At 58.9% G+C, this 12759-nt stretch overlaps 1 protein-coding gene across 1 annotated transcript; it reads left to right on the top strand.

Moving 5' to 3' along the window:
• Positions 1-7964: 7964 nt before the first annotated feature.
• On the top strand, positions 7965-11522 carry EDF1 (endothelial differentiation related factor 1). The gene is made up of 5 exons (XM_025262212.2): positions 7965-8150; positions 9772-9823; positions 10153-10313; positions 10532-10625; positions 11093-11522. The coding sequence occupies exons 1-5, from the start codon at positions 8073-8075 to the stop codon at positions 11152-11154; spliced, it is 447 nt and encodes a 148-aa protein (XP_025117997.1). The 5' UTR covers positions 7965-8072; the 3' UTR covers positions 11155-11522.
• The last annotated feature ends 1237 nt before the right edge of the window (positions 11523-12759 follow it).

The following is a 12759-nucleotide window of genomic DNA, read 5'->3' as shown; positions in this document are numbered from 1 at the left end:
AAGCCAAACAAAGTGCTCAAGGACGGAGTGAACGAAACCAGGCAGGCTGTGAAGCCACGTAATGTAAATTATCCACTCGGCATCCAGAAGTACTCTCGTCACACTGCATAAATCATGACTTGGAGTCGGAATTCCCCAGTCCCAAACACCACAGCCCTGCATGCAGCAGCGAGGCCACCCTGTGTCCAGCACGAGTTTTGTGAACCTCGAGGCTGAGTTTGCCACTTCCCTGGTGGCTCAGATAGTAAAGAATCTGCCTGCAATGTGGGGGACCTGGGTTCAATCCCCGGGTTGAGAAGGTCCCCTGGAAGAAGGCATAGCAACCCATGCCAGTTTTCTTGCCTGGAGAATCCCGTGGACAGAGGAGCCTGACAGGCTACAGTCCATGGGGCTGCAGAGAGTCGGACGGGACTGGGCGACTAACACTTACCTCAAGCATTCCGCCCCACCGTCCCCTCCTATGGGTTCCGTGAGCCTTCCTCTCAAGGCTCATGACTCATGGAGCTCTCAGGGGTAAGGAGGTCTCTTCTCCTAGGGTCTGGGGGGCCGAGGCTGTCCCATGAGGTTCCCCATAGCAGCACCCCTCTTTCTTCAGGGTAAAATCTGGGAGTCGCTCACCTGCCTCTGCAGTGTGTCCCCAGGGAGGCTCAGACCTCACTCCCCCTTCCAGCATTGGGACAGCAAAGGTGCTGGGCTCAGGGCGCCATCAGCCCACCCTGCCTCCCGAGGAGGTTTCCTGGGCGAAAGTCCTGCTTCCCCAGAAGGCGGCTGCCTGCAGCCTTTGGCACTGACAGGGCTGAGCTAATCTTGAAGGTCCTAGAGAGGCTTCCAGCATGAGAATGCTTTCATATCTTTCAGACTGCCAGTTCAGAGGGTCTCCCTGCATACACTGATCAATACATAGAGTGTACGTGTGTGTGTGTGTGTGTGTGTGTGTGTGCGTGTGCGTGTGTGTGGTTCTGGCAGCAGGTCCTGGAGAGACCGGGGAGATGGAGCCTTGGCAGGGAGGGGCTGCTGACGGAGAAGCGGCCAGCCCACACCCGCCACCAGCTCAGAAGGTGACATCTAGGTCCTGGCAGGCTGGGAGGAGATGACTCACTCTGGTCGTCCAGCAACGCAGGGGATTCCCATGCAGGTTCCTTCCTGCCAAAAAGAAAGCAAAACTCAGTCTCTGAGGCAGCCATCCGGGAGGTGACTGGGGCAGCCCAGTGGGCCCTGCCGGGGCGTCATCGGCCTGCTCCCTGAGGGCTGCGGCCTGCGGCCTCTGTCCCTCACCTCGGTGCCCCCCAGAGAGGTGTGGGCCCGGGGCCTGCGTCATCGGCCTGCTCCCTGAGGGCTGCGGCCTGGGGCCTCTGTCCCTCACCTCGGTGCCCCCCAGACAGGTGTGGGCCCGGCTACAGACCCGGGTCGATGCTGCTGTGGCTCCTGGCTTTTCTCAGCTCTCCCAAGCAGGCAGGACAGGCCCCATCTGCCGTTCACTGGGCCTGCAGACCCCTGGGGACGGTGCGACCGCCACCTCCTACTCTGCCCGAGGCCCCCTCCCTGGCCCCTGGCGCCTGCTCAGCTGCCTGGGGTCTCCTCTCCCAGGCCCTCATCAGCGCCCCAGGACACTTCCTAATGCCCAGGGCACCTCTGCTCCTCACTGGCACGGCCAGTCTCCTTGGACATCTCACCTCCTGTCCTTTACGCCCAAGCTTCTGGGAGAACAGCACTCAGCCCTGAGGCAGGAGGGTCAACATAGGCCCCCACTTGGGACCCTGGTTGTGGGCTGCCCCCCTGTGCCTGAAGCTGTCCCCAGAGCAGAGGCCGGAGCTGGTAGAGCCAGCCTTCTGACACAACCCACTCCCTGTCCTGAGAGCTCAGCCCTGAAGGTCACACCGGGGCTGCAGCTTCTGAAAGGAGCCAGTTTCACTCTCACTGTGTAGTCACCTGATGGAGGGGGTTCCAGAAAGGCCAGCCTCCAGTCCTGCCCAGAATTCCCCTGCCCCAGCGCCAGCCACAAGGGGCTCCCCCGCTCTCCCGCCTGGAAGCGCACTGCCCACGCTGTCCCTCCTCCAAAAAAGGAGAAAGAAGGGGGTGGTGAGGTCCGGCAGCTGACTTCACAGCAGCCAGTCACGCCCACTGACGCCCAGGTGCAGACGAGGTGCAGAGAGCAAGGAGGTGACAGTGTGTGCAGCGTCCTCCGTAAGCCGAGGTGGGAGAGAAGGGTCTCCATGGCCGTTTGTATTTTGTATTCTCTGTAGACTTGGGAAGGATGCAGGAGGAAGTAATTGACATGGTGGGAGGCGGGGAGGGGCCAATTTCTCTGAACACCTACTGTTTTTAAACCACTTCATGGTACCACCTATTCACAAACATTTGGTTTTAAACAACAGAAGAACATTTTGGAAGCTCTGGAAAACACATAAAATTGCCAAGAAGGCAAAGATCACCCCCAATTCCCCCACTTAGAGACAAGCTCTGCCCAGATTCTTAGAAAATGGACCCCACCCCACATGCAGAACTGCAGACCTGGGAGACAACCTCACGTGCAGAATCACAGGTGCCAGGGCTGCCCTGACCACCCACGGCCTCCCGACACCAGGCCAATCTGGCCCCAGGGCCTTTGCACCAGCTCACAGGTGGCGGGGAAGAGCTACCTTCCCCCTGCCAGGCGCTGGACACAGCCTGGGCCCTCTAGTGTCTCAAGATAGAAAAGGTCTGTCTCCTGGTTGCCCTGTGTTAAGTGGGCCTCTCCCCCACCCCTGGTGGGACTAGCCTCGTGTGCTCCTGTCCTCCCCCAGATGTGGGTCTTTGGAGGGCAGCGGCCCCTTCGGGCTCATTGGGGAGCAGCGGTCGGTCCGCGCGTGCCCCCTGCCGGCCTCATCCGGAACTTCGGCCCTTGCCCCTTGACGCCGGCGGGACCTCCCGCCTAGGACCCGCACTTGCTTGCTACCTGGGCGGAACTCGCTCCACTGCCTCACTTCGAACCCGGAAACCCTAAGATGGCTCTGCTCGCGCTAAGACCCACCAGCTCCGTGTCGGAGAGGCTGCGGCTGGCCCTCGGGGATCTCCAAGGACCCCTCCGCAGCAGACATTTCCCGCCCCACCACGGCCACCCTCCTCCATGGGGCTCCCTCCTGTCCAGGACCCAGCAGTCTACAGCCCAGCTGGGACTTGTGACCCTGGTTCTGCCAGCTGTCCACCACCCCTCCTAGCTTCCACTGAACCCAGGCCCATCCCTGGCAGCGCCACCCTCTCCTGCTGGCCCCCTCCCCTCCCCTGACCACCTGCAGAGGCCCTGTACCTGGCTCAGTCTAGGTGGGGCTACGTTCTGCAGCTGAAAGAGGTGGCCGCCAGGGCTCTGGAGAAGCTGGTGGGGCTCCTCCACTCCTGGTCCAGCCACTCGGCCCCCAGAGACCACAGCCCACCCTCTCCTCCCACACACCTGGCCTTTGCAGTCCCCACTGGGGATGCCCAGTGGATCTTTCAGCTCCCCGTCTCCGGAGGACCGAGAGCTCAGGGATGACAGTGGCCTGAAAAGAAGAGCCAGCGGTGGGAACGCTGTCTTGCTGAACTTCATGCACACAGCCATGTAAAAAGTGAAAAGTAAACACACTCAATAAACAGTACAGGAAGGGGAGAGCGATGGACAGAAACTTTCTTTATATTAACGTGTTTTCTAAAAAAAGAGGGGAATGCACATTCCAACACGTCCATGTTTCACAGTAATGAAGAACATCATGGATCAGTTTCTGTTTTCAAGTCTTAGTATCTGCAAATTTGACAACGCTTTCGTCACAATCAACCTTTTCCATCTTGTCATATTCAACAGACAATCCAGCCACATTTGTCCATCCACTCTCACTCAGAGGTGACCAAAGAATGCCCTTTATGAACCTTAACAAACTTACGGTAATTTTCTTTCACTTCTCCAGTATTGTTGCCTGGAGAGAGGAGCCTGCCAGGCTACAGTCCATGGGGTCACAAGAGTCGGACATGACTTAGCGACTAAACCACCACGGCCGCTGCCAGCCAAAGCTGGAGTGGGGACTGGGCTGTAGGAGAAGCCCTTGTGCCTGCCATGGATGCCAGTTACCCCAAAGAGGAAGGTGCCTCTACTTACCATCAGGCAGGAGGAAGGAAACTGCCCTAGGCACCCTCAACCACCCCCACAGCCCAGCCAATAAAAATAGGGGCCCAGCCAATGGGAAGCCTCCACTGGAGCCCTAGTTCCTCCAATCACCTTTCTGGTCATCACAGCCCCTGCCAGCTCCCCCTTTCCCTATAAAAGCAAGTTCCCCTCCATGTTGTTCTCTGGATTTGCCTATGGTCGGTCACACTTCTAACACCCTGAATTGCAACTCCTTGGCTTTTCCACATAGTCTCTCTTTTGCTGATAACATAATTATTAAAGTGGACAGTGACAACCTGTTTGAAACTTGGCTGAGTAACGTCAGTGCCTCTGAGCTAGTGAAGGAATTCACAGGTTCCATCACCCGTGTGGGAGCTTTATGTACACATGTCCCCTGCGTGCGCCTTTACATGCGGAAGTTTGGGGAAAGGCTGCAATGCTCGGGCAGCCTCCTGTCGTGATGGTTGGAGAAGACAGGACAGTGTGCCCTGCTACATTCACTGTCCTGTTCTCCCCGCATAATGGAAGAGAAGCCTCACATGGATCGGTCCCATTAAACCTCTGTAACGGCCTTAAGTGAGAACTTTGCAGGAGGCATTAAGAGTTTCTGGCTTTGCCTCTGTAGGAAGACCCTTCCTCCCATGGATGGGAGTGAGCGCCAGTGAACCTGTGACCACCTGCTTGCTGAGCGAGCAGGTGTCTGCAATAGCAAACGCCTCTTCCTTCGATGGTTAAAGGCCTCTGGGGAAGTAGAGACCCAATGACAGAAAATTAAAGAGCGGACACGTTGGCCATAGCACCGTCACCTGATAACCAGCTGTCTTTTTCGTTTATTTGGCTGGGTTCCTGCAGTTCTGGGCTCCTGATTTGGAACCGTCTTGCAAATTGGGCTTATTGTATGCTTCTTTAAAAAATACTTCATCTCTGTGTGGTGCTGCTGGGTCTCTGCTGCTGAGCGCGGGGTTTCTCTAGCTGCCGTGAGCAGGGCTGCTCTCGGTTGTTGTGCCCGGGCTTCTCCGTGCAGTGGCTCCTCTCGCTGCCGAGCACAGGCCCGAGGGCTTCAGGAGCTGCAGCACCCGGGCTGAGCAGTTGCGGTGCATGGGCTTTAGTTGCTCTGCGGCACGTGGAATCTTCCCAGACCAGGGATTGAACCCGTGTCCCCCGCACTGGCAGGCAGATTCTTATCCACTGTGCCACCAAGGGTGTCCCTATTACATGGTTTTTAATTCTGCTCAATATACTCAAGTTCTGCATCTATTGTTTGTTGAAACTTTATAAACGACACTTCTAATAAGACAGTGGCTTCCCTGGCGGCTCCGTTGGTGAAGAATTCACCTGCGATGCAGGAGACCACGGTCTGATTCCTGGGTTGGGAAGATCTGCTGGAGAAGGGAAAGGCTACCCACTCCAGTATTCTGGCCTGGAGAATTCCACGGACAGTCCATGGGGTCGCAAAGAGTCGGACACAACTGAGTGACTTTCACTTTCGATACGATGATGCTAGCTTAGCACTTGGAGATAATTCCTAGTGCTCATAGCCTTGGCTAAGCATGGACTTGTAAAAGGAGCGCTGAGAGCTCTCCCCACTGTGCTCTTCCTCACTCAGATGCCGTCTGCCTCATTTGTTTACTTTTCCTCCAAAATGGGAAGTGATGTGGGGCTTCCTTGGTGACTCAGTTGGTAAAGAACCCACCTGTAATGCAGGAGGCTGCCTGAAATACAGGAGATCCGGGTTCAATCCCTGGGTTGGGAAATTCCCCTGGAGAAGGAAATGGCAACCCACTCCAGTATTCTTGCCTGGAAAACCCCATGGACAGAGGAGCCTGGCAGGTGACGTCCATAGCATTGTGAAAGTCAGACACAGCTGAGTGACTCGACCACGACCAACATGGGAGGGACGTGACAACCAGCGAAGGTCCTTGGCACTGAGGGAGAAAACACCACTATACAGAGATCCTCTTCTTTTTATTTTTTAATATTTCTTGATTTGACTACACTGGGTGTTAGTTGCACCATGAGAACTCTTAGCTGTGGCGCGTGGGATCCAGTTCCCTGACCAGGGATGGAACCCGAGCTCCCTGCATTAGGAGAATGGAGTCTTAGCCACTGGAGCACCAGGGAGGTCCTCTCATCTTTTTATAAGTTAATTTCTTCGGCTGTGCTGGGTCTTAGTTGAGGCATGTGGGATCTACTTCCCTCACCAGAGACCCAACCCGGGCACTTTGTACTGGTAACTCGGACTCTTAGGCACTGGATGATCAGGGAAGTCCCGAGATCCCAACTCTTGATCACTGATACTTTGACAAAAGATCTTCATGAAAGGGGGAAACGTGGAATTAATTACAGAAACCACACCTGCAGGAGGCTTCAGGCTGGGGGAAGCGCTCACCTCCACCAGGTGCATCAGTTACTCTAAACAGGAAGAGATCTCTGTCTACATCTCCCACTGGGGAGGCGCCTCTACTCACCATCAGACGGGAGGAAGGAGACTTCCGTTGGCCCCCCACCCCACGCACAGCTCAGTCTGTCCGAGATTTCAGCAGTCCAGCCAATGGGAAGCCTCCACTGGACCCCCAGTGCCCCCTGACTGCCCCTTTTCCCCATGAAAGTGAGTTCCTCCCATGCTCTCTAACTGCCTGTGGTCTGCCACAGTGGTGTCTACACGCGTATTAGAATTCCTCTGTTGTGGAGCATAAACCTACAGGAATGCTGCAAACAGAGCACGTCTATGCAAAGCCAGGAGTGCTACCCAAACCAAGGTCAACATTAACTTTGATCTAACAGGTTAAAGAAACGTCTGAACTGTTCTTTCCAGAAAACAATTCTGCAAAGTCATGATGTGGCATTCAATGAGAATGCAGCCAAAAATGCAAGCAAAAGCGTTAAAGATGCATTCATTAACTCACACCAAGGCTATTTTTCTGAATTTTGTGATGCTTGTGGCATTTGTCAATTTTTGACTTATTTTCTCATGATCCAAGATTACCATAAAATAACTATTAGTTATCGTAAAATAGCATTCACTACATTATGTATACATTCATATTATACTGTAAAATTATGTATACATTATCCAAAATATACGTTACACAAAAACATATTGTATAACTAATTTTGTCTTTATAATTTTACACATTTCCTTGCGTCGTCCCACAAAATGTATTTGCTTCAGGCCCCACCTAAGCTGCATCCACCCCGGCCCCACCATCTTTGTATCGCTTGATAATAACCCCCGAGAAACAGAACTTCAGTGGGCGTGCAAGGTGACCAAAAAAGCCAGGAAACAGAAACGAACATCAACGACAGAGGAATCGACGAGGCCACCTTTCCCCTGCATCAAGTTCGCGCGCACACCTTGCCCGCGAGGGCCCAGGCCGCGTCCCGCCGAGCGGGCGCAGGAAGTCAGGCGTTGGCTCGTCTCCCTCCTTCCCGCCGCCTGCGCCCCCTCCGCCCCCTCCCCGCTTCTCGCACAGACCTCCCCCCACTCGCGTTTCTCCTTCCCCGGCCAGTACGCCTCCTTTCGTCCCGGCCCCCACCTGGTTTCGGGGCCCACCCTGCACCGCCTTCCCGAGCCGGGCTCCCCTTCGCCCCACCCCTCCTCCTCTCGCCTCCGCCCCGCGGCCCCTGCGCCCCTCCCCGGCCCCAGCGGCCCGCGGCCCCGCCTCAGCCACCCCCGGCTCCCCCGGCCCCCTGCAGCGCCCCCCAGCGGCCACGCGTCAGGGCCGCGCCGTCTCCCGCCCCACGTCGCGCACAGCGGGGGCTTGCTTAGACGAGCCGGGCGCGGATTGGCTCCGAGCCGAGGGAAGTACCCGCCCCCCGAGTCGCCGGCCAATGGGAGGAGGGGCGGGCCCGCAGCGGGCGCCGGAAGCGGCCCAGCGACGAGGGGACGTCGCGTCGCCGGGTCTCGAGCAGCTGCCGCGGAGCCGCCGGACGGACCGCCTTCCCTGCCCGCCCCGCCATGGCTGAGAGCGACTGGGACACGGTGACGGTGCTGCGCAAAAAGGGCCCCACGGCCGCCCAGGCCAAGTCCAAGCAGGTGCGGGCGCGGCGCGGGCCTCGGGACCCAAGGGCGGCCGGGGGCGGGCAGTGGGCCCGGCGCCGGATCGGGCACCGGGTGGGCGCGGAGAGGGGCCCCGGGGCGGGCCGGGGGCGTCGAGGCGGCTTCGGGCAGTGACAAGGGCCCGCGGGACAGGCACTGCGGGACCCGGGTGGAGGAGGAGAGCGGGCCGAGGCTGTCAGCGAGGACGGTCAGTGGCGGGCCCTGGGAAGCGATCGGACGCGGGCAGGGTTGGCGGGCACCACCGCCCCGGCGAGTTCTTCCCCCGTCCGCCGGCTGCCCGGTGCCCGGCCAGTCCAAGGCCGCCCGCGGAGCCCACTGCCGGCCGAAGGGAGTCCCTGGCCCTGGGCTGAGTGGCCTAGGACAGCGTGCTGGTGACCCTGGTGTCCCCATCTTGCCAGAGTAGCCTGCACGCCCTGAGGGGCACTTGGGGCAGACGGTTCTCTGGGAATCCATAGGGTTCCCCCCTGTGAGTCGCTGCAAGGGAAGCTGGGAAGGGCAGGTCAGTCTCCAGCCCTGCTCGTTTCTACTCTCAGCAGCCTTGGGCCGGCCTTAGACACGCAGTGCCAGGTCTGGGCCACGACTGGCTTTGGCCCTGCTGACTAGCATTCATCGACCTGCCCAGGACTTTCTAGTTGGTCAAAACCAAGTTCACTCTCTCTCTCTTTTTTTTTTCCAAAGGAACCTTAATAGCCACAAGCTAGGAATCACGTGAACAGCTTTAGAAAACGTTTGTGAACATGTCACACTTAGAATGCCCCACAGCCGTGTCTCTAAGGTGTCAGAAACTTTAAGAAATACGCTACATTCGTTCTCTACACTGTGGATCAAGGGGTAGTGCTGCCTCTGCCAGCGTTTGGGGCGAGGGCCACAGGCCTTGTGCGATGCGCTGTATCTTATTAGGAGCCAGTTTGGCTGAGGAAGGCCAAACGTTCTTTCTGGCTTTTGCAGGAGAGTCTCGTAGAGAAGTCTGTTTCAAGTGTGGGTTTCTAAAAGGACTCACTTGCCTGTCTTTTTCAACAGCAGAGTCATGAGCTGTTTCTGTTTTCTCTAGTAGAAGTTTATTGAGACTTGCCTGGACAGTTGGACATAGAGGGATTTGTATGACAAGCTTTGGCTTAAACCCAGCATTTGCTTGTCGGTCCTTGAAAAAACATCAGGTACCAGGCACGTAGGAGGGCGCCTCAGGGCGTGAGTTCAGAGCCTGACTGCCGGGGCTCGAGAAGCATGAGGCATTGTTAGTTGGCTGACAGCAGCCTAAACTGCGAAGGCAGTGGCACCCGCTCCAGCACTCTTGCCTGGAGAATCCCATGGACGGAGGAGCCTGGGAGGCTGCAGTCCATGGGGTCGCTAAGAGTCAGACATGACTGAGCGACTTCACTTTCATTTTTCACTTTCATGCATTGAAGAGGGAAGTGGCAACCCACTCCAGTGTTCTTGCCTGGAGAATCCCAGGGATAGGGGAGCCTGGTGGGCTGCCGTCTATGGAGTCGCACAGAGTCGGACACGACTGAAGCGACTTAGCAGCAGCAGCCTAAACTGGGGTTGGCCAGGTACCGGAAAGCTAATTTTGACCAAAAAACACTTTCTAATTTTCTAGGCCATCTTAGCAGCTCAGAGACGAGGAGAAGATGTGGAGACTTCGAAGAAATGTAGGTACTCATATGCCCACTTGTGGGAGCAGGGAGTGTCTAGGTTCCCTGGTCGTTAGGGTGGCTGCAGAGCTGGGGTCTGTGAGGGTCCTGTTGGAGCAGCGGTGGTTGGCATGAATCAGGAGGGGTCCTCCCACCCACTTCCTGTCGCTGGGAGGAAGTCCTGGGCTCAGGGCTCCTAGATCTGTGAGGGTGTCCCCACTTTGGGTGGCCTGGCCGAGCCTGTCTTCTAGGCTCAGGGCGCCTGTGGGGCCAGGTTCCATTCCGAACCAGCTCACCTGTGGGATTGTTGCAGACCTTCTCCTTTGCTCTTGCCTTGCACGGTCCAGGGGCCGCCGGCCAGAACAAGCAGCATTCGATCACCAAGAACACGGCCAAGCTCGACCGGGAGACCGAGGAGCTGCACCATGACCGGGTCACCCTGGAGGTCGGCAAGGTCATCCAGCAGGGCCGGCAGAGCAAGGGGCTGACGCAGAAGGACCTGGCCACAGTGAGTGCGCGGCCCCCAGCCGCAGCCGGGCGGGCGGGCGCGGGCCCCGGGAGCCCCGAGACCTCTGAGGAGCCGCACGAGTCAGCTGGGACTTGCCGAGCTGCATCTGCTCTGGCCCTGGGCCCGCACACAGCTGTGCGGAGCCTGAGGCCCTCCCCTGGCTGTGTCCGTCTCCCACCACCGCCTGGAGCTGATGGACAAACACACGTTCTCTCTAGAAAATCAACGAGAAGCCGCAAGTCATTGCGGACTACGAGAGTGGCCGGGCCATTCCCAACAACCAGGTTCTGGGCAAGATCGAGAGAGCCATTGGTAAGTGTCCTGCTGGCCTTCACTGCCTGGCCAGGCGCAGGGTGGCCGCCCCTCCTGGCTGCAGTTGGTGAGGAGGCTGCAGGAAGGCCCCGAGGGCCCCGGAATCCTCCAGAGCCTGAAAAACATTCCCAGGAGCATGCTGTCTCTGGGCGCCCCCCTTCACGTCTCCCCACCCCCCGTGCTGCCCACCCAGCATTGGCAGCAGCATAGCTCAGAGCAGAAGCCTAGTCCTGGGAGGGGCTGTCCTTTCCCCTCGAGGAGGGGCAGGCAATGCTCTTTAGAAGCAGACGTGAGAACTAGTCCTGGGGTGGGTGAGAGCCCAGGGCCGGGACGGTGCTCCCCGCCCCCTCCAGATGACGGGAGCCGGTGCCCCAGGGACAGTGGGTTCGGAGGCTGAGGAGCTGCCCTGTGCCTTCAAGTCCAGGGTGGGAGCTGCAGTGGTCAGTGGCGGCCCATGGCTCTTTCAGGCCTGAAGCTCCGGGGGAAGGACATTGGGAAGCCGATCGAGAAGGGGCCAAGGGCAAAATGAACATAAAGCCTCGAAATCAGTGCGTTCCGGCTGATCTCGTCCGGCTGGTCCTCTCGACCACCGGCGCCAGCACGGCTCTCTCCACGCGGCCGAGCGGAACATGGGCGGGAGCCCCGCCCGGGAACCCCTCTCCTCGTACCTGCTGTCTAACTAACAAACAAAACCTTGCAAAGTGTTTGCTTCTGATTTTTTTCTTCCCTGCCCCCCGCCCTCAGTGGGGTGCAGAACACTGCCTTCCTCTCCCCCGGGGTCCATCCCGCTGCGGGGATGGCTCCAGGGAGCTGGCGGGGGGTGGGTGGTCACCGTCTGGGAGAGGAGCTGTCTGTCCAGCCTGGCTCGTAGAGAAGCTAATAAAGTTTGTGCCCTTCTGCTGGTGGTGTTTCCTTGCCCCCACCCTCTGCTGTCCTGCCTGCAGTGCCCCCTCCCTCCGGCCCCCAGTGCGGCAAATGGCTATCTTCACGAGGCGCCGCGAGGGAACCTGAGGGGCTGGGACAGTCCCTCTGCAAGCTGTTTCTCGTCACTTCTGCTGGGATGGTTAGTGGGCATCGGTCAGCCTCTGGGCATCAGACTTGGGTGCCCCTGGTGCCAAGTCCCCAGTCACATCCTTGTCTCTGGATCCCAGTGGGCTCGGGTGGCAAAGTGGCGCCGCCTGGGCTGGAGGGGGCACCTGGCTGTGCAGGCGTGGCCGCCACACCCTCCGGGACAGCCAAGCCTGGGGGCCTCCGCGGACTTGGGTGGGTGGTGTCTGAATCTCCTGTGTGTAAGATCAGACCTGGGACTGCCCCTGGGTTAGAAAGACTCTGCTTCATTTTATTACGTGAGGGTGGCTTGTGGGTAGGGATTTTGACCGGGGAAGGGCGGACACGGGGACCTTGACCCTGGCAGGGTGGGCACGGGGACCTTGACCCTGGCAGGGGGGGCACGGGGGCCTTGGCCCTGGCAGGGCGGGCACGGGGGCCTTGGCCCTGGCAGGGCGGGCACGGGGACCGTGGCCCTGGGAGGGCGGGCACGGGGACCTTGACCCTGGCAGGGCGGGCACGGGGGCCTTGGCCCTGGCAGGGGGGGCACGGGGACCGTGGCCCTGGGAGGGCGGGCACGGGGACCGTGGCCCTGGCAGGGTGGGCACGGGGACCGTGGCCCTGGCAGGGCGGGCATGGGGGCCTTTCTTTGGGACTCTGGACAGATGGGAGCACCCCCCGCCAGTCCAGCCCCGGCCACCGTGGACCCTGACGAGTGTCTGCGACTGTTGCCTGAACCTGTGGGGGTTTCTGTCTTTCATCAGATACGGAATCACCCAGTGAGGTGGGGCCCTGGGGGGTCCCTCTGGCCTGGGCTGGGGAAGTGGCTTCTTGGGACCCCACAGCATCTGCCTCCAGGTGCCGCGAGCCCCTGGCCGTCTCCTGAGCCACTGAGGCCCACGGGAGGGGCCCCCAAGCATGTCCTCTCAGGTAGATTGGATTGGGTCTGGGGAACTACCCTTCCTGCTGACGGGCAGACCCCAGCCAGCGGGGCGGTGTCCTGGTGGGCTGGCACATATGTTGCTGGGGTTAGGACCACACTTGGGTCTGTGGGTGCAGCCCCCGTGAAGGTGATGGACGCAGGGTC

The sequence above is a fragment of the Bubalus bubalis genome, chromosome 12 (assembly GCF_019923935.1).
Source record: "Bubalus bubalis isolate 160015118507 breed Murrah chromosome 12, NDDB_SH_1, whole genome shotgun sequence".
In the NCBI taxonomy this organism is placed as follows: Eukaryota; Metazoa; Chordata; class Mammalia; order Artiodactyla; family Bovidae; genus Bubalus; species Bubalus bubalis.
This window is presented reverse-complemented; position numbering and strand designations above follow the sequence as displayed.